The 20,329-nt window shown below is 63.4% G+C and overlaps 1 protein-coding gene across 20 annotated transcripts in view; it reads right to left on the bottom strand.

Moving 5' to 3' along the window:
- Positions 1-20,329, bottom strand: part of AFDN (afadin, adherens junction formation factor) — a 97,207-nt gene that overhangs the window by 17,295 nt on the left and 59,583 nt on the right. For 14 of the 20 annotated variants that reach the window (XM_060205165.1, XM_060205152.1, XM_060205156.1 and 11 more), the window contains 9 exons: positions 20,076-20,281; positions 17,834-17,854; positions 16,987-17,132; positions 16,691-16,785; positions 15,690-15,955; positions 14,473-14,616; positions 13,524-13,722; positions 11,267-11,370; positions 8,839-8,925 (listed from right to left, as the gene is read on the bottom strand). In XM_060205165.1, the coding sequence (XP_060061148.1) occupies positions 8,839-8,925; positions 11,267-11,370; positions 13,524-13,722; positions 14,473-14,616; positions 15,690-15,955; positions 16,691-16,785; positions 16,987-17,132; positions 17,834-17,854; positions 20,076-20,281 (1,268 nt within the window). The remainder of the gene's footprint in view (positions 1-8,838; positions 8,926-11,266; positions 11,371-13,523; positions 13,723-14,472; positions 14,617-15,689; positions 15,956-16,690; positions 16,786-16,986; positions 17,133-17,833; positions 17,855-20,075; positions 20,282-20,329) is intronic. The other 6 variants (XM_060205157.1, XM_060205163.1, XM_060205164.1 and 3 more) reach the window with 1 other exon arrangement.

Genomic DNA, 20,329 nt, shown 5'->3' with positions numbered 1-20,329 from the left:
GTCAGAGGGGAGCCTCCCTCCCTGCGTGGGTCCCTGAAGGGGTGCTCCACGGAGAGCCGCCTCAGACCCAGCCCAGCGCTCTGCCCGGCCGCCCGGCCAGGGTCAGCTCCCACCTGGATGCCGAGCCCGCATCCCCCGGGGTCTCCTGGGTGGCCGTGACTTCCGTACTGAGATGGTGTCACCGAGGCCAGCTCGGGGGCCACGAGGTGGCAGACGGCAGCTCCAGGAAGAGCAGCCCCCACGTCCCACTCGCTCTCCTGTCTCTGCCTTCCGTCACCCCGCCCGCAGGCAGCCCCGATGGAGCACACGGCGCCTCCCACTCCACACCACAGCCCAGCACCGCCTGTGGGCCCCATCTGCCGGAGCACACAGACACACGCGTTCGCCCACACACACATGCACATGCGCGGCGTGACTGGGCGCGACATGTGGCCAAGATGAAAGCGTGAGACAGGCACCTGCTGCGTTTCAGCAAGTCTCTGGGGAAAAGGCTCCATCCACAGCCCCGCGGCCCGCTTGGGCCTGCTGGCACCTAAGAGGTGGCCTGGGCACCGTCCCAGCAGGGACCCCACCTGCTTGTCCCGTGGCGTCCTCACCGCCTACGCCCCGCAGACAGGGACGGAGCCTCCCGGGCCCCTCACTCGGCTCGCAGACCGGGCCTGGGTCTGCCCTCCTGAGTCTGCACCGCGACAGTCACAGGGAATGAGGCCCACCCGGGCAGCTGGCCGCCTGGCAGCAGCTCAGGCAGTGGGGTTCCTCTGGCAGGCATCCCAGCCGGGACTGTCTCCCTGCCGACCGGGCGGGCCTGCTTGCCGACGGACGGCAGGTTCTAGAAGGGCACCAACTTCTCACTTCTGAGCGTCTGACACATACGAGCACACTGCTCACTTCATTCTTACTGTTTTATTTATCTAACCAGAGAGACGGGAAGACGGAACCGCCACTCTGGCTGGCATGTGTGATGCCAGGAGTCAAACTGGGGACAGCCCGTGTGCCAGCCTGGTGCTCTGCCTGGGTCTGGACTCCAGAACTCCACCTGCCAAGGTGACTGGCCGCTGGCCTGTGTGGCTTCCTGCCTCCCCCCCTTTTATCGCTACCAGGGCCATTGCCAGGCTCAGGGCCTGCACTACAAATCCACTGCTCCCAGCTGTCATTCTTTCTGGTTTTTTCCTTTTCTTTCTTTTTTTTAAATCTTATTTCCTTTTTGTTGCCCTTGTTTTTTTTTGTAGTTATTGTTGTTGTAGTTGTTGTTGTTGTTGTTGTCATTGTTGGATAGGACAGAGAGAAATGGAGAGAGGAGGGGAAGACAGAGAGGGGGAGAGACAGACAGACACCTGCAGACCTGCTTCACCGCCTGTGAAGCGACATCCCTGCAGGTGGGGAGCCGGGGGCTCGAACCGGGATCCTGATGCGGGTCCTTGCGCTTTGCGCCACGTGCGCTTAGCCCACTGCACTACAGCCCGACTCCCTTTTTTTCCTTTTCTTTTGGCAGGACAGAGAGAAATGGAGAGGAGAGGAGGGGAGGGGAGGGGAGGGGAGGGGAGGGGAGGGGAGAGGAGGGAGAGGAGGAGACAGAGGGAGGAAGAGACACCCGCACCACTGCTCCATTGCTTGTGATGGGTCCTCCTGCAGACGGTGACCAGGGGCTTGAACCCGGGTCCCGGCACACGGCAGTGTGTGTGCTCTACAGGCGCCACTGCCCAGCCCGCAGCCCTTTTTCTTCTTTTACGGGGCTAATGGTCCGCAGCGCAACCGTCTTTGCCGGGGCTGTCTCCCGACAAGCTCGTCCCCTTCCCCCGCTTCCCCGAGCTCCCTGCTTTGGTGCGGTGTCCCCCGCACCCCCCCCCCCCGCCACAGTCTTAATTAAAGTGAAGTCATCCTTTCGTTCAGACAGGGCAGTCGGAGCACTGCCGCCGGAAATGCCAAGAGCTACGCCGAGAGCCTAAAATGAACAGGCCGTTGCCCGCGCCTGAGTCTCGGGGTCGAGAAGCTGGACCCCGCCTCTCTGGGAAGGACGCTCACGGCTCGGCTCTCCTCCTGCTCTGCTCCACCGTGCCCGCGGGGAGCCCTCGGCCGGTCCGGCCAGCTGCCTTCCGCCCCGCCCGCCGCTTCTGCCCCCTCCCTCCGTCCTCGGGCCAGGCGCCCGCCGCCCGCAGCCCGCCGCAGGTTCCCAAGGACTCCCCGCACACTGCTCCGTCCCGGCCACCGCCCCCAGGCCTTTCGAGGCCCCGTCCGTGTCCGTCTGGGGTCACACGTGGGGGAATGACAGGCACGGCCTTCTCGGCTGCCGTGGACTTCTCTGCCTCGAGCGACCGTCACCGAAATCCTGCCTGACACGCGGAGCCCGGGTGGAGGCCCCCAGCTGCTCGCCGGGCCCCACTGTGTGCCCGCCCGCAGCATCCGGGGCCAACGCGAGGTCGGGCGGGCGGCCGTCACAGCTGCCCAGAAGGCCTTCGCGCGCGCGCGCGGCATCAGCATCAGGAGGCGGCGCTGCCGCCGGGCCCGCCGGGGCTGTTCTGAGGGGCCGGCGCCCCACGCTTCCCGCGGTGGGCAGTGTCCTCCTCACCTGGCGGACGGGGCCTCCGGCGGGGGTCTCAGAAGACGGGGCGGGGCAGCAGTGCCCGGCCGCCTGGGGCCACTGAGCTCCAGGAGCGTCCCGCCCTCCGTCCTCCCTTCCCTGCTTTTTCCTTCTTCTTTTCACTCAGCGCCTCAGAGCGGCAGGGCTGGGCTCGCCCCGGGCTCCCCGCGCCCCGACAAGCCGGCACAGCAGCGCGCATCGCGGCGCCCGCCCGGGCCCGAGGCTGGGGCCATCCCGGGGACCCTCTGAGGGGGCCCGGCCGCCCCGGCCCCGTGGGTGGGCAGAGGGGTGCTGGCGCTTCGGTGGTGGCAGCCGGCTCGGGGAAGGCCCCAAGGTGCCGGCGACCGGGAGCCGAGCTGAGCCCGGCCGCCTGGAAACGCCCAGACCTGCCCACTGCACCCGGCACCCGGCAAACGGGAAGCCTCGTCTCGGCGTCTCGGCGTCTCGGCGTCTCGGCGTCTGCCGCGCCGGCCCAGCCAAGGGGGCACAGGCCGCCCCCGAGAAAGTCGCCGAAACTCACTGAACAGTCACCTCCCGCCGACCCCTCTCCTCTTCTGACCAGGAAACGAAGGGCGAAGCAGAAGTGGACTTTCTGCCCGACGTGGCCCTGACGAAACAGCGCTCGCTCAGGGGAGGAAGGGCGCCCGCTGGGGCGTGGCTGGGTTGGCATCGGCCCCTCCACAAGTGGCACCGATGTGGCGGCCACGAGGCCACAGGAGCCTCTCGAGCGCCCGGCCCACAGCCAGGCCAGGCCGACGGGGCGTGCGGCCCGGACCCCGAAGCCCTGTGAGCGAGCGAGCGAGCGAGCGTCCACAGCAGCCCAGCTGCCGAGAAGCTGACCGAGGGTCCCCTGAGGAAGGCCCGGGCTCAGACCACACGCCGCCAGAAGCCCGGGAACCGGCCCCGGCCCTCGCCTGCCGTCAGTCAGGGCATCCGCCCGTCTGCCCGCGCCCCTCTGGGGTGGCTGTCCCGCAGGCAGTCCGCCGGTCATGACCGAGGACTACGCACAACTCCCGGCTGGACTGCCCTTCCCTCCTTTAGCAAACCGGCGGCCTCACCCGCCCCAAGGGCACCGGCACTGAGAGGCTCACCAGCTGCAGTTCTGGAGCCGGACGGGTCAGCCTGCATGGCAGCAGGCGGTGTGTGGAACAAGGCCGCTCCCCTGCCCGAGGCGCGGCGCGGGGCGGCGCGGGGTGAGACCCCAGAGCAGAGCAGAGCAGAGCAGAGCAGCGGCGCGGCTGGCCGGCACCCCCAGGCCCTCCAGAGAGAGGGGCCCGAGCGCCAGGGAGCCGGCCGCCTCCACACACGGGCATGGGCGCCCCGTCGCCCCGTCACAGCGGCCCTGCGGGACCCCGTATTTTCTGGGGCCCAGGGAGAGCTCGCCACCCGTCAGCACCAGCCCCGCCGCCGCACCCCACCCACCGGAGCCGGGCCTTGCTCCTGCTTTTCCGTCAGCGGGGGTGGGGGGAGCATCTCCTCTCCTTTGAGAGGAAAGAGGGGACCGAGATAGGGGAGAGGCAGAGGGAGAGGGAGAGGGAGAGGGAGAGGGGACAGGGGAGAGGGGAGGGGGGGAGAGGGGGGGGGAGAGGGGAGAGGGGGGGAGAGGGGAGAGGGGGAGGGGAGGGGAGGGGAAGGGGGAGAGGGAAAGGGGAGAGGGGGAGAGGGGAGAGGGAGCGGGGAGAGGGGAGAGGGGAGGGGGAGAGGGAGAGGGGAGAGGGGGAGCGGGAGCGGGAGAGGGAGAGAGGGGAGAGGGGGGAGGGGGAGCGGGAGAGGGAGAGGGGAGAGGGGAGGGGGGAGGGGGAGCGGGAAGAGGGGAGAGGGGAGAGGGGGAGGCGGAGCGGGAGAGGGAGAGAGGGGAGAGGGGAGAGGGGGAGGGGGAGAGGGAGAGGGAGAGAGGGGAGAGGGGGAGGGGGGGAGAGGGGAGAGGGGAGGGGGGGAGGCGGAGAGGGAGAGGGAGAGAGGGGAGAGGGGGAGAGGGGAGAGGGGAGAGGGGAGGGGGAGGGGGAGAGGGAGAGGGGGAGCGGGAGGGGGAGGGGGGAGAGGGGAGGAGGAGGGGGAGGGGGAGAGGGGGAGGGGGAGCGGGAGAGGGGAGAGGGGGAGGGGGAGCGGGAGAGAAGCGGGAGAAGCGGAGCCCGAGGGCCTCAGGTTCGCAGAGGAGCCACCCCAGAGGGCTGCTCAAGTTACCCAGTGTCCCGTGAGGGCTGAGGGAGCAGCGGCCGGGCAGGGCTCTCCTCTCCCAGGGGGGCCGCGAGAGACGAGAGACGAGAGTCGAGAGTCGGGGCGCAGGCCTCCCGGTGCCGGGCAGCGTGGGAGTCCGGACCGGCCCGGGCGGTCACGGCGGAGCCCAGGCCCGCGGGGAGCGCGGGGAGCGTGAGTGGGGAGAGCTCCGTGCCAGGCGCCAGGCGCAGCTGAGCTCAGCCCATTGTTCTCGCCTAGAACAATGGGGGCCGGGGGGGGGGGGGGGGCCTGGAAACTCATCAGGTGGCCCCAGAACCGGAGGCGGGGAGCCCCGGAGCTCAGGAGAGCACCCCCTCTGCAGGCGAGACGGGCCGGGCCGTGCACCACCACACCACAGCGAGGGACCAGTCCCCTCTCTGCCTGGGACGGGGACGCCACAGGCCCCAAAGCTGGGGGCCACCGCGGGGACCCCAGTCTCACACACCGGGGCGGGGGAGCTTCACGGGGGTCGAGAGTCCAGGCGGGCAGCGTGCCCCAGAGGGCGGGTGGCAACAGGAGTCTCCTGGGTCCCCCGGCGCCCCAGCACGCCCGCCCTTCACCCCGACGCCCACACAGGTGCCAGTCTGCACAGGCAGCGAGGCTCGAGGGCGCGACCGGGCGGATCCCGGATCGGAGCCTTCAGCCCAGCCGGGAGTCGCACTGGGGCTGCTCCTACACAGGCGACACTCTGTAACAGTGCGGTGGGGACTCCCTGCAGAGGGACAGAGGCTATTCCGGCCTTTCCAGGGGAGAAGCCGCGGTCCCACCGGGCATTTGGGGAGCTTCCTGCCTCTGCCCCTGGGACTCGGTCACCAGGGGAGGGAAGTCGCGGCAGGTCCGGCTCATGGGGGACTGAGGAGCTTCAGGCCGGAGACCCCCGGGGGCGGCCGCAGAAAGTCCCTGCCCGAGCCTCGCCCCGCAGCCCTGTGCCCCTCGGCCCAGCAGTAGACGCCAGCCTGGCACGGGGCCACCCTAGCCGGCCGGGCACGTCCCGGGGAGGGAGGGAGGGAGGGAGGGAGGGAGGGGGCACCGCGACGCCCCACACTCACCGCCCACTCGGCCCTGCCCACCACCGAGAACCACATGGTGCAGCCCACCGGGGTCCCGTCCCGTCCAGTCCCAGTCCCGGTCCGGTCCGGTCCCGGGGCGCAGACAGGCCGGCAGCCCAGGGCCAGAGCGGCGGCGGCGGCGGGCGGCACTTACAGAGCGGAGAGGCCGCGCGGCCCTGCCTCCTGCACTCTGAAAGGGCTGAAAGGGCGCAGACCTGTTTCCGAGCTGCACATTGCACAGGAAGCCTCGCTGTGCCGCGGACCGGACGAGGAGGCAGCCAGCCCGGCCTCCCCAGCCAGGCTTTGGAGAGCGCCGCATGCACGGGCCATCTGGACCTCAGAAAGCAGACCCCCAGCCGGCAGGGGCGCTGGGAGCCAGGCGGCCAACGGGGGCGGCCAAGGGGGGCTGCAAACGGGGGCCGCACGCCCGCAGGAAGGGCAGGAAGGGCGAGGAAGGGCCGTCCGGAGCAAAGGCACAGCTGAGGGCAGAGCAGCTGTGGGGGCCGGAGGCGGCCAGGCCCGGCCCCGCCTCAGGCACACAGCACTGAGAGCCCCCAACAAGCAGAGGGTCCCAGAGACCCGGCCCCGCCTCAGGCACACAGCACTGAGAGCCCCCAACAAGCAGAGGGTCCCAGAGACCCGGCCCCGCCTCAGGCACACAGCACTGAGAGCCCCCAACAAGCAGAGGGTCCCAGAGACCCGGCCCCGCCTCAGGCACACAGCACTGAGAGCCCCCAACAAGCAGAGGGTCCCAGAGACCCGGCCCCGCCTCAGGCACACAGCACTGAGAGCCCCCAACAAGCAGAGGGTCCCAGAGACCCGGCCCCGCCTCAGGCAAATAGGACACCAAGTGCCCCGACCCCAGAGCCACGGGGACACCACAGGACACCACAGGAACTTGGCCGCAGCAGCTCGCTCAGGGGGGTCCGCAAGCTGTGGCTCACGACCCTCCGAGCAGACACTGCTGTGGGAGGTGGGCCCCCAAGTCTCAGTCTGTCACACGCCAAGGCTGCCCTGTGTGGGCCCAGGGAGGGACCGCTCTCCACCAGGCCCTCTGAGGCCTCCTGCCCGCGACCTGGAAACGGGCCCCAGAGCCCAGCGCCAGACAGCTTCTGCCAACTGGGGAGAGAAGACTGTGGAGGGTGCTGGCAGCTGCCAGAGGGAATCGTCCTGGGCCCACACCCTGGGGCCAGCAAGGGCAGAGGCCGGGCGGGAGCAGTCCCAGGGCTGGCATCCTCAGGATGGTGGGGGGTCCCGTGGCCCAAACTGGTGACCAGGGAGGCCAAGGCCTGACTGGGAGTCACAGCTCTTGGGGCCGGACTGTCACCAACCGCACCCTGTTCTGGGTGGGCCGTGGGAGTGAGCCTCGCAGCAGGCCGGGAGCCCCCCTTCCCACTGATGCGGCGACGCGACACAGGGCCTGCTGCGCTCGAGGGCTCCCTCGAGGTGCCTCACCCACACCTCTGAGCACCCCGAGGTCAGGGTTCAGGACTACACCTCAGCCACGCCACGGGCTACGGACCCGCGGCCTGTCCCCACCAAGACGGAGACGGCAGCTCTGCCCCAGAGGGAGCTCAGCTGTTTGGGAGACCGCAAGCGGACCATATAAAACAGACCTCCTAGAGTAAAGGTCCCTGGCCGAGAACCCACTGCCACCTCGTCACGTGTTTGCCACCTGAGGCCAGTGACAAGGAGGGGCGGAAACGTGGCTGTGACAGAGCTCAACGTCCTGTTTTCTCTTGCCCTTCTCGTGAAGACAGAGAAGCCGGAGAGAGAGAGAGAGAGAGAGAGAGTGTGTGTGTGTGTGTATGTGTGTGTGTACAGACAGAGAAGCCAGAGAGAGAGAGAGAGAGAGAGAGTGTGTGTGTGTGTGTGTGTGTGTGTACAGAGAAGCCAGAGAGAGAGAGAGAGAGAGAGTGTGTGTGTGTGTGTGTGTGTGTGTGTGTGTACAGAGAAGCCAGAGAGAGAGAGAGAGAGAGTGTGTGTGTGTGTGTGTGTGTGTGTGTGTACAGACAGAGAAGCCAGAGAGAGAGAGAGAGACAGAGTGTGTGTGTGTGTGTGTGTGTGTGTGTGTGTGTGTACAGACAGAGAAGCCAGAGAGAGAGAGAGTGTGTGTGTATGTGTGTGTGTGTGTGTGTGTGGACAGACAGAGAAGCCAGAGAGAGAGAGAGAGAGAGAGAGTGTGTGTGTGTGTGTGTGTGTGTGTGTGTGTGTGTGTGGACAGACAGAGAAGCCAGAGAGAGAGAGAGAGAGAGAGAGAGAGTGTGTGTGTGTGTGTGTGTGTGTGGACAGACAGAGAAGCCAGAGAGAGAGAGAGAGACAGAGTGTGTGTGTGTGTGTGTGTGTGTGTGTGTGTGTGTGTGTGTGGACAGACAGAGAAGCCAGAGAGAGAGAGAGAGAGAGAGAGAGAGTGTGTGTGTGTGTGTGTGTGTGTGGACAGACAGAGAAGCCAGAGAGAGAGAGAGAGACAGAGTGTGTGTGTGTGTGTGTGTGTGTGTGTGTGTGGACAGACAGAGAAGCCAGAGAGAGAGAGAGAGAGAGAGAGAGAGTGTGTGTGTGTGTGTGTGTGTGTGGACAGACAGAGAAGCCAGAGAGAGAGAGAGAGACAGAGTGTGTGTGTGTGTGTGTGTGTGTGTGTGTGTGTGTGTGTGTGTGTGGACAGACAGAGAAGCCAGAGAGAGAGAGAGAGAGAGAGTGTGTGGACAGCCAGAGACGCAGCCCCGAATCTCCCCTCCTTCGGGGCCACGCTCGTGGCAGAGCAGAGCACTGTGCGGGGAGCCCAGAGAGGCCCCTCGTGAACTGCAACTTGTCTCGATCATGTTTCCACACACGCTCGGCCTCTGAGGTGAGGTGACGGGCCTGGCCCTGCCTCCCACGGGCACCGCCCCGGGGTCGAGACTCCCACCCACGTGACGCCACTCCTCGCCCCCACAGGAGCAACACCCGGCACGCACTGCGCACAGGCGTGAACAACTGCCACACGCCTCCACCTACCTTGGCTGCCACGATGCTGAGGCCCATCCCGTTCTGCTTCTTGAGCGTCACCGTGATGATCTCGGGCTCTTTCCTCAGAGGCTGAGTCTGCGGGCAGAGACGGAGGCTCGACGGGCTGGAAGGCACCGGCTCCCCTCGGTCGGCAGCCCCCGGCCGGCCCCGTCAATTCTAGTCACTCTCGCAGAGGGGAAGAAACAGGCTCGGCGAGGAAACGCAGCGTCTCTGCACGTCAGCCTGACGGCGTCAGTGCTGACACTCGTGCACGGGAGTCTCTCAGACCTGCGACAGGTGCTGCTACGTAGGAAACAGAGTGAACGCCCACTGCTGTCAGGTTAGGGGGACTCATCACCTTTCCAGGGAAGTGACTGGGCTTTCCTCACTTTTTTATCTGTCTTTTCTGGTCTTCCACTCGGGCTAAACCACTCCAGGCCTCTCTCTCTGCTTCGCTTTCCTTTTTCCAGAGAGAGAGACAGCACAGCACTGAGAGTCCCTCAGTGAGACGGAAGCCAGGCTCAAACCCGGGCCGAGCCCACAACAAGCGGGAACGCTGGCCAGGGCAGCCGTGTCACCGGCGACCGCACTGTTAGCCCGCCCCCACACCGGAGCCCGCGAGGCCTGGCTTCAACTCCCTGCCCCGGCTAACCCGGACCGCTCCCTCTGCCGGAGTGCGAGTGCGGGCGTCTTCACAGGACAGGAGGCCGGCCAGCCGGATTCTAAACCCTGGGAGAGGCGGGCCGGGCAGGACAATAACAGAAACCAAAGGGGTCTGTCCGGACAGCGGGCCACGGTGGCGCAGCGGGTTGAGCGCAGGTGGCAAGGACGAGGCGCAGGGACCGGCGTAAGGATCCTGGTTCGAGCCCCCGGCTCCCCACCTGCAGGGGAGTCGCTTCACAGGCAGCGAAGCAGGTCTGCAGGTGTCTGTCTTTCACTCCCCCTCTCTGTCTTCCCCTTCCCACTGGATTTCACTCTGTCCTATCCAACAACAAAGACAACAATAATGGTAACGCCAATAATAGTAACAACAACACCGGTAAACAAGGGCAACAAAAGGGGAAAACAAGAAACGGCCTCCAGGAGCGGTGGAATCGTGGTGCAGGCACCGAGCCCCGGCAGAAACCCTGGAAGCGGGGGAAAAAAAAAAAAAGCAGCAGCGCAGCCTTGGGGGAACCCGCGGCCGGGGGGACGGGCGGCAGACGCAGTGAGCTCAAGTCCAGCTGCGGAGTCTGCAGGTCTGGGGCAGCAAGAGGGCTGGACGTGCAGTGAGCCCACCTGTGGCCTCCGTGGGCCGGAGCTGCAGCTGGGCTCCAGGGACGGGTCAGGGCCCAGGCAGCGCCCACTTGCAGCCCGGACTCAGCACGGACAGGGCTCTGAGGGCCGGGCAGGACAGGACTGCGCGGGGAAGTGCGGAGGCCGGCCCTTTGGAACCCTGCCACACAGCTCAGGGCCGAGGCGCCTCTGCTGCTGTGCCGCCCACTAGGCTTGCCAGCACAGGTGTCCTGGCGAGAGCCGGCTCCGACCTGCAAGGCTGAGGCAGGACAGCCTCCTACCTCCCCGTTTCAAACTCCCTGTAGGAAGCACAGTCCGGAGCTCTCAGAAAGAGCCGAAACCTGGCGAAGGACCCGGCACAACTGGGTGGAGCCACGCGGGACCTAGTGAGGGCGCTGCTGTGGCCGCAGATCCCGCTTTCCTGGGGCCGGGGCGTGGACGCCTCCTTTCCTGTGTCCAACACCAGCACAGAGGCTGACGATCTGAGCATCTTTGCTTTGAAAAGTACCTTCTGTTTACAGACACAAAAGTGAAGCGCCGTCTGAAAACATGTTTATCTGCAGAGTCAGAGGCAGCAGGGAGACAGCCGACCAGCCAGGCAGACCTTGGGCCGCTCACCGCGGGACTCCCAGCTCCGGCCTCCACACCAACAGTGCTGGATGGAGCTCTGCCTGACCCTCCTCCTAGTCCTCCTCCTCTTCCTCCTCCTCCCTCACCTCCAGTGCTGGATGGAGCTCTGCCTGACTCTCCTCCTCCTCCTGCTCCTCCTCCTCCCTCACCTCCAGTGCTGGATGGAGCTCTGCCTGACTCTCCTCCTCCTCCTGCTCCTCCTCCTCCCTCACCTCCAGTGCTGGATGGAGCTCTGCCTGACTCTCCTCCTCAATAATCTTTGAGAGGTGAGGGTATCTATCTGCCTTGCAAATCCGCACTCAGCAGGCTTGAGCCGTGGCGCCACCTGGTGGTGTCTTTGCTCCTGTCTCCACCTGAGTGAAAATGTGCCTGGGTTGCGTGTGGGCCCGTGTGGAATTGTGGGTTTCTGGCTCCACAAAGAAAGGAAGAGACCCGAGTCTCTGGGATTCAGTCTCTCCAGCGACTTCCACCAGAAGCACACAGAGGAGGGGCCTGGCCCTCCGCACGGTCGCCACCACGCCCCAGTACTTACCAGTTCTGTGCTCTCTCGAGAAAGGTGACTCTCGTAATCTGCACCTTCAAAGTAGATGGTCCAAGTCCCCGGCGACCGTGCGTGAGGGATCAACCTGCAGAATCCTGTGGAGGACAGAAGCCGAGATGAGGCTGAGGCCGCAGCGTGCCCGTCCCGTCCCGTCTGGAGGAGGGCAGCTGAGGAGAGCGCCGGCGGCTTCCAACAAGGCTGGCCGCCCTTGACCCCCGAACGCCGGTCACCAGACCCTGCTCATCAGGTATGTGTGTGTTGGTCCAGTGGAGTCTCAACACCAAGCAGAAATGCAACTAGTCCCCCTCGCAGCCAAGAAAGTCTCCACTGTCCTGTGATTCAGCCTCAGGGGCCTGTGGTCCCCACTGTCAGCTCTCCACGTATCTGGGTCATGACGGGGCAGCGAGGACCAGGACAAGCCGCCCTGCCCACTCGCTCAGTCAGACATGTGACTGCCAGCAATGGCGTCCCGTGGCAGAAAAGCTGTTGTCATACCCGTCACATTCTCCTGAGTCACAGTCTCTGAGGTCCCTCACAAATACACGTTGTGATCCTTTAAAGTCCAGGGGAAAACACTGCGCAGACTTTCAGTTCCCCCACGAAGAACGCTGGTCCACACTCCCTGAGGGGTAAGGGGTGGGCAAGCTGCCGACGGAGGGATAGGACACTCACTCCGGGGTGGGGACTGTGGCGCTGCAGCCCAGCTACCTTACAGCCGTGTCCATCATTACTACACCGGCAATAAAAGTTCAGGAACAAACACACTTTCGGTCCAAAATACTCCATGTCCCCTCAGATCTTGTTTCTGCTTCTGAGGAGTCTCACAGCCTCCCCCTGGGGTCCCGTCACACTGGCAGCTAGCAGTGACGAGAGCACAGCGTGTGCCCACCTTGCCCACGGCGGGTGGTCAGGGCCCCTCACCACGCTGGCCGCCGCCCGGCAGTGAGGACAAGCTTGCCACCTGCCCTCTCTCACATGGTGGTTTGGTGGTTTGGGGAGGGAAAAGGAGGCACTGCAAAGATACTCATTCCGAATCAAGATGTGAATCGTAATTAAGATACAAGTTAACGTTACTGGTAAAAAAGAAACTCTGGGGGAGACAGGCGGCGGCGCGGGAGGTTGAGCGCAGGCGGCACCAAGCGCAGGGACCGGCGGAAGGATCCCGGTTCGAGCCCCCGGCTCCCCACCTGCAGGGGAGTCGCTTCCAGGCGGTGAAGCAGGTCTGCAGGGGTCTGTCTGTCTCTCCCCCTCTCTGTCTTCCCCTCCTCTCTCCATTTCTCTCTGTCCTATCCAACAACGACGACATCAATAACAATAATAACTACAACAATAAAACAAGGGCAATAAAAGGGAATAAATAAATATTTTTAAAAACATTAAAAAATAACAAATTACAAAAAGAAAGAAAAGAAACTCTGTAGTCAGCCAGTCTTGTCGTGGCACCTCGACGCGACCTACAGACGGCCTCTCGGCCCCGCGCCTTAGGGAGTCCTAGTTAGCGTGGTTCTCGGTGTTCAACAGCTGCCATCTGCTTCCTAGCTCTGAGGCCGGGCCCCCGCTCGGCTGGCTCTCTGGAAGCAGGCCTGTCTCCCTGGCGCAGGCCCCTCCTGTCCGGGAAGCCGTGCACTCAACGCCAGGGCAGCCGTTTCCCGCCGGCGGCACAGGGGAGGCCCCAGCCGCGAGGCCCCGGAGAGACACCACTGGGCAGCACGGCCTCACTCGGCAGGTGGGGGTGAGCAGGGGCTCTGAGCAGGGTGCGGGGACAAGGCCTCGTCAGGGAGACGGGACGGCAGGCAGAGTGCGGGACAGGTGTCGCCCATGGAGGGGCAGCACCGCCACGCACCAAGGGCGCCAAGTCTGTGTCTGTGGGCACCAGAAGGCGTGGTCTCGGGTGCGTGCGGGTGCCGGCAGGACACCTGGGAGTGGCCCGCACAGGTGCCCAGAGACCTCACCACACCCAGGGTGTGCGGGGCTCGCCGCCAAGGCCTGTCCGGGCTCTTAGTGCTGTGGGCTAACGGCAGAAATGGACTGACTGAAACGGAGTCGCATGCTCCCGGTGGGGGTGCGCACGGCCCGGGGCCAGGGCAGGTCGGCAACCAGTCACCACCCAGGTGGCGCGGAGGGCCTCGTTCACGGGCAGGCAGGCACGACACCAGGGACACCGTGCCCCAGCCCCCTGGAACACGGCGGAGAGCAGACCCGGGGACAGGGCGGAGCAGGGCCCAGCCCGGAGCCGGCAGGCACCCACCTCGCTGGCACAGAGGGTCCAGGAACTCCTGCAGACCGTTGGGAATGTTCCTGACCACGTCGCAGGAATAGCCGTCCTCGGGCAGCAGGAAGGGCAGCTGCAGGTCGGGGTCCTCCTCCAGCTGCACCTCCCGGCCGTCACTGCGGGCCAGCTCGTCCGCCGTGTTCTCCGCCACCGCCACCACACTTTCAATCAGGTCCTGGTGGGAAGACGCGCCGAGCAGACACTCAGGGGCCGTTCCCCGCCCGCACGGGCCGGCCACCTGCAGCCTGGCCACACGTGGGTGCCGACCAGGAAGGGGACATGCCAGCAGCGAACACAACTCGCTCGGATTCCTCAACCGCAGACGGAAAGAAACGAGGCTGAGCGCTTCCGGTGCAGTCTCTGAAGTCTGAGTCTACAGGTGGTGTTTGTTTCAAGACGCCAGACAGCTGTCAAGTCCTGACATAGGCTCAGCGCCCGACAAACTGCTCCAACAGTACCCAGGCCGCTTGGCAGAGACCACCGCCCCAGGAGCCCTGCTAGCTCCTCCCTGCTGCCGGCCCCGCGCCAACCGCAGCTGTGACTCCCTCCGGCGGCCACCTGGTGACCGTCCCCAGCTGCGGTCTGCACCACGGCTCTCGGCTCGGCATACCGGCAGGCCTGCTTCTCTCTCTGTGGATGGGCGTCTGGCTCCGTTCTTCCTGGTGAGAGGCAGCAGAGGTGGCCTCTGGGCTGTCCTGAGGCCGGCAGAGCAGGGCTGGCACCATGGCCCTCTTACCTGCAGCCGCCCCTGTAACTCTAGGGCCTGGACCTCCCACCACAGAGCTGAACCCCAGCCTCAGCAGCTTCCCAGCTTCCTTCCCCAGCCCCCAACGATGCGCAGAATTCGCCGTCCTCAACTAAGCCACCTACTCCTCACTGAACCGGACTCCCGAGAGCCACTGCCGATGCGGAGGTGTCTGCTCACCGTGGGGATGAAGGGCTCGTCGGGGGCACAGTGGTAGTTCTGCAGCAGGGCCTGCAGCTGCAGTGAATTCAGCTTGAAGCAGGTACTGTTGATGTTTGGAATGTCCTCGGGGGAGTACTTGTCCATGGTGAGCAAGGTGGTAGCCTAGCGGGCGGAGCAACAAGGAGCAGTGTGACTGACAGCGTCTGTTTGTGTACAAACCAGCAGTGCCGCCAGCACAGACGGTCAGAGTGCAGGGGACAGCCTATTTCCGGCCCGAGTGAACACCCAGTCCTGCCGCTAAAGGCCGCCGGATGGCCCCTCGGTCTAGCCAGAGCCCACGACAACCAGACTCAGCTCTGCATGTCTCTAAGGCTGGAACCTTCTCTCAGGAGCCCCCCACGTTCACGTCACCTTTCTAAAGTCCCACTGTGATCATCTTTTGATGACTCAAAGCAGGAAGCACCCTTTCTGTATCACCATTCTGAAAAACATCTAAAACTAAGAAAGAATGATTTGGTAATGATTCGAAGCCCACTGAACTAGGGTCTGAGGTAGTAAGATCCCACTTCCTTGGTTAGAGACACAGTTGCAGCCTGAAGGTTCCAGAAGGACTCACACCGGGAGTACTGGCTCCCTCTCCCTCCTCCCTCCCTCCCTTCTCTCCCTGCCTCCTTCCCAGCCCCTCCTGCTGGTTCCCTCTGTGGTGGGAACCAGATTCCTCTCTCTATTTTCTGTGCACTAAATGCTCCTTCTATGACTCTTGTTTTTTTTTGGTTCGTCACTGTCCATTGATAAATTGACCGTTTCCTTTAATGTACTAACGGCGAGATTATGAAGTTTCTCTTCTTGATCTCCACAGGAAGAGCCCTGTAAGGAATTCTATCCCCATGGTTGTCACCTCCTCTGGGGAGGCCCCCGCACCCCGATGTCGAAGCCCCAAGTCCACAGTCCTCAGAACGGGAAGGCACTGTCCTATGTGAAGACAGCACCCGCCAGAGCGGTGAAGGACGGTGTCCTTGCACTCAGTGTGGCCTGGGCACATCTGTGCACAGGGGCTGCTATGCGGTGAGGCGGTGAGGGGGGCGGGCCTGGGGCGCCGGAGACAAGGGCACATAAAGTCCGGTGTGCAGAGACTGCCCAGAGGCTGCGCAGGGGGGACCCAGCTGCCCACACCTGGCCACAGCAGCCCCCGCAACTCAAGGGCCCGGCCTGGACCCCGAGGCTCCCACACGCACCTGCACGATTCTGCTCAGGTGGCAGTCGGCGGCCAGCTCCAGGCCCTGCTTCTCAGCCCAGGCCTCCACGTGGCCGAGCTGCTGCCGGATGATGGCGCCCCAGTAGTGGGAGCACAGCCCCGACTCGGGGTCCATCACCAGCCTGTTGAACAGCCACATGTTGAGGAAGTGGAAGAGCTGCGAGAAGAGCTGGATGGTCAGCGCGGCGTTGACCCTGCAGCGGCGCAGCAGGGACATGGCTCCCGTCAGCGTATGCAGGACGTCCTCTGTGGGGACAGGGACACGGGGCGGCGTCAGCCGGGAGCGCAGGCTCGGGTGTCCCCCAGCCTCACTCGCACAGGAAGGAGAGGGCGCTGCTAAGCTACACACGGGAAAAGGAGCTAACCGCCCGGCGCTCCAGTCAGGCCTAAGGGCCGCTGACGGGTTCCACCACTCCAGGCTGGCCTCCAGGGAGAGAAGGGGGAACGGCTCAGGGGGAGACGCCACAGGGGGAGACACCACAGGGGGAGACACCACAGGGGAGACACCACAGGGGGACACCACAGGGAGACACCACAGGGGAGACACCACAGAGGGACACCACAGGGGAGACATCATGGGGGGAGACACCACGGGGAGACACCACAGGGGGAGACACCACAGGGAGACACCACAGGGGAGACACCACGGGGGGAGACACCACGGGGGGAGACACCACAGGGATACACCACAGGGGAGACACCACGGGGGGAGACACCACGGGGGGAGACACCACGGGGAGACACCACAGGAGGAGACACCACGGGGAGAACCCACAGCACTGAAGTTGCCCCAGCTGCCACAGGATGCTGGGCTAGGGCTAGGAGACTTTAAATAAAAAAATACTATGCCCCTGACACATCCAAATAAAAGCTCTTACTAAACAAAATAAATGGCAGTGAAAGCATACTCTCTTAAAAAATGCTAAGTACAGCTGAACAGCAGAGGGCGGGAGGGAGAATGGAGGGAGAGGATGTGCTAACCAATCTTCGGTCTCTGCAGACTGTTCTCCTCTGGGTCATCCAGGAAGGCCGGCATGTAGTTATTTAGCTCTGACTGCAGGCAGTGAACCAGGTACCTGGAAAGACAGACGCCAAGCGGCACGGTCAGCACGGCACACGCGTGCACGGCGGTCCACGCCGCCAACAAGCACTTGGCGTGAAAACGGACGCTCGTGGCGGGCTTCACGGAGCACAGCGGCTCTGATCCACTCGCTCAGAGAGGCAGCCTTGCCTCAGATAGGCTCAGGCCTCTTAACACTCGGCACGCCGCCCCTTACTTGAAGGCCATCTGCACGAGGTGAGCCAGCACGTCCTGGGCGTCCAGCGTGGTGCGGCTCAGGTCTCGGTCTTGCTTGATGAAGTTGAGCAGCTCGGACGCGTTGGCCATCCAGAAGGCCAGCGCCCCCGCGATGTTCTTCTGCTTCTGCAGACAGAGGGCGCTGCGTGAGCAGCCAGCCGGCCACAGGACAAGCGCGGCAGGGGCGGCGAAAGCAGGATGCTCTCTGAAAGCTGCTGGAGACAGACCAGGCCCTTCCCGCTGCCACCAGAGGTCGCACAGATACCAGATAGCCGCAGGGGGACCGGTGTGCACACAGCAGGGGCAGAGGCGCCCTGCAGGCGGGCCTGCGCCCGCGGTCCAGCGGTCACGGTTACGCGTGCGGGCAGGGTGGAGGATGCCGTGTGACAGCATGCGTGATTGCAGGCTGAGCTCTATCTGGTAGTGAGGTGCGCACACACCTGGGGTTACCCACAGCCACCCCGATACTCGGTCACCGGCTCAGGTGCCTGGCGACTCGGTATCAAGTACCGACGGATGGCCTCCTATCCCGACATGTGCAGGCCAGGCAGCCTCAGATGAGACCCAAAGGGAAGGAACCACAGGGGAATGGGAGACAGAGACGGAACTCTGGTCATTTCAGACCGCGCTCAAAGTGCAGCAAGCAGAAAGGGTGAGATGCCGGCAGAGCTGCGCGGTCAGTGAGGTTAGTGCCGCGTGTCCCGGCCGCCCGCCGCGAGGGTTATGGAGCCGGGCCCGCTGCTGGCGCGCTGTGCTGTGACATGGAAACAGCATGGCGGCTCAGCTAAGCCAAGAGAGCTGGACAGCTCCTAGCGGAAATGTCCTACCTGCTCAACCTGGTCTACTTCCTGGAGGAAAACAGACGGGGAGACGGGGGAGGGCAAGCAGAACAAGAGAAAGAGACTCGTAAGCAATCACGACAGTTGAAAAAAAAAAAGAAAAGAAAAGAAAATCAAAACACTGACATGAAGGCACGACATAGTCACAACACTCGGTCACGCCGTCCCCAAGTCACACGCCCATCTGTGGTTCTGAAGCAACTCGGGAAGGGAGGCTTGTTCCCAGGGTCTTCCCGAGGGCGCTGGCACCGGCATGAACAAGGGGTACCCGGAGCGCCACGGGAAGGGAAGGGTGCCGCAGTGGCACACGGCACACTCTTCAGATTAACAAAGGGCCCCGGGCCCGCAAGCGTCTGACTACTTGTAGCCACGGGAGAGAGAGAAAGCCTCTTCCCCTGGACTGATAAGGATGAAGAGGACACCAAAGGCCAACAGAAACAAACCAAAGGAAACAAACAAACAAACATTCAGAAGCTCGGGGGGGGTTAAAGTGCATTAAACATTCCTACTAGACCCCGACTAAAAGGAAGTAAATTCCTTGCTTAGTGCAAGTAGGTTTTTACAGATTCAGGGATCCCCATGACTGGCCCGCCTCAGCGGACTCTCTAGGGCGTCCTGATCCCTGCGGCCACGCGCTGCACCTCTTCTGGCGGCCAGTGTGTGGCCGTGGTGCCTCGCTGGGCAGCTCAGTTTCGTTCAGGAAAAGGCTGCTGGAGCATGGGGCCAGGAGTTTCACGGCTTGGAGCAGCTTGGAGCAATCCAAACATGGCGACTAAAGAGGAAAACCACCTTTGTTTCTAGAGGCAAACACACTACTACCGAGAGTAATGGAAGGGTGTCCAGACACACTGGCGTTCCTGTTTGTCTTCCCTCACTTGGGCAAAGGAATCACAGCTCCACACATCCATATCATAAAAGATAAAAGAACCAAATCCAAAAACACGTTTAATTCTGAGGCAACTTGTAAGATGAGTTTGCTTCAAAGGGCCGGAGGAAACTTACCTAGTCAAGTTACTGGGTATCACAAAACAATTTTTATAAACAGGACTGACACGTACTTTGATCGAACTTACAAAAACAGGAAAAAAAATCTTGCGGGGCCGGGAGGTGGCTCACCTGGTTGAGTGCCCACATTACAGTGCACAAGGACCCAGGTTCAAGCCCCGAGTCCCCACCTGCAAGGGGGGAAAGCTTTGCGGGTGGTGAAGCAGGGGCTGGAAGTGTCTCTCTTTCCCTCTCTATCTCCTCCTTCCCTCTCAATTTCTGCCTGTCACTATCAAAAACATAAAGATAATTTAAAAAGAAAAAAACTATAAATTTACTTCTAAAGTCTTCTGAAGATTCACTCTTCAAATTCTCTGTAAGAAAGCTCGCTGTGCCAAGTCTGCTAGCTAGGAGAGTATCCATAGGGAACGAGACAACTGCCCCCTGAAGTTTGCTGAACAGACTCATGTGAGGCTGTCGACCCGGCTCACGGGGAAGGAAGGTAGGAGGGCCAAACCCCACGCGTGAGCTGGAGAGACCCGACTGTCCCTGCAGACGTGCAGGGAAACGTGAGGGGTGCAGGGGCCAAAGCGCACGCCTGCCACGCTCAAGGCCCTGGGTCTTGAGCACCAAGGAGCCCACAGATGGTGGAAAGGGAATTGAGCGCTCTCTCTCTCTTTCTCTCTCTCTCTCTCTCTCTCTCACACACACAGACACACACACGAGAGAGAGAGAGAGAGAGAGAGAACAGAAAAACTGGGAAGGTGGCTCAGTGGCCCACACTTGGAAGTCCGGGGTACGTTCCCAGCACCACATACACAGCAAACTCTAGGCAGTGGCTGCAGGGACGGGACTGGGGAGGGCAGGGGAGCCCTGCTCCAGGGAGAGGCTCTGCCTGGGCCACCGCCAGCGCCTTGGGCTCAGGACAGGAGCTGGCTGCCGAGGGGCACCGAGAAGGCCCCCGAGAGCGCCCAGCTTTACGCCGTGTCAGCATCACGTCAGTCCCTGGCTATGGCTTAGCGCCGAGAAGGCGCAGTGTCTCGGGATGGCTGCAAGTCTCTCTGATGCCAGTGTGCCACCCTGCAGGGCCTATCTGCCATTTGCAGGAGACAGGAGGCCGCACACGCTATTTTCAGTCTGGCGCTACTCAGCGAGCCAGTTAGGAGCGGCCACTCGGGTGCGGGCAGGCCGGCTCGGGCCACATCCCATCCGAGCTCACAGGGCTGCTGGGGCACCGGCCACTTACCTGGATGACACCGTCCATCATGCTCACCATCTTGTTCACGATGGCGATGACTTTGTGCGTGCGCTCGGCGGGGCCGACGTCGGGTCTGTACTGGCCAGACAGCACGTAGCGACAGGCCATGTACAGCACGTACGTGGGCGACAGCTTGAAGTGCACCGTGGAGCTGTTGGTGTAGTTGATGATGGCGGACAGAAACGAGTCCTCGGCTATAAGGGGACGTGCAGAAGGGGGGAGCAGGGGGACAAAATGACAAA

Source organism: Erinaceus europaeus, chromosome 13 (genome assembly GCF_950295315.1).
Source record: "Erinaceus europaeus chromosome 13, mEriEur2.1, whole genome shotgun sequence".
Taxonomy (NCBI): Eukaryota; Metazoa; Chordata; class Mammalia; order Eulipotyphla; family Erinaceidae; genus Erinaceus; species Erinaceus europaeus.
The sequence above is the reverse complement of the archived record's forward strand: the minus strand, read 5'-3'. Positions and strand labels throughout refer to the sequence as shown.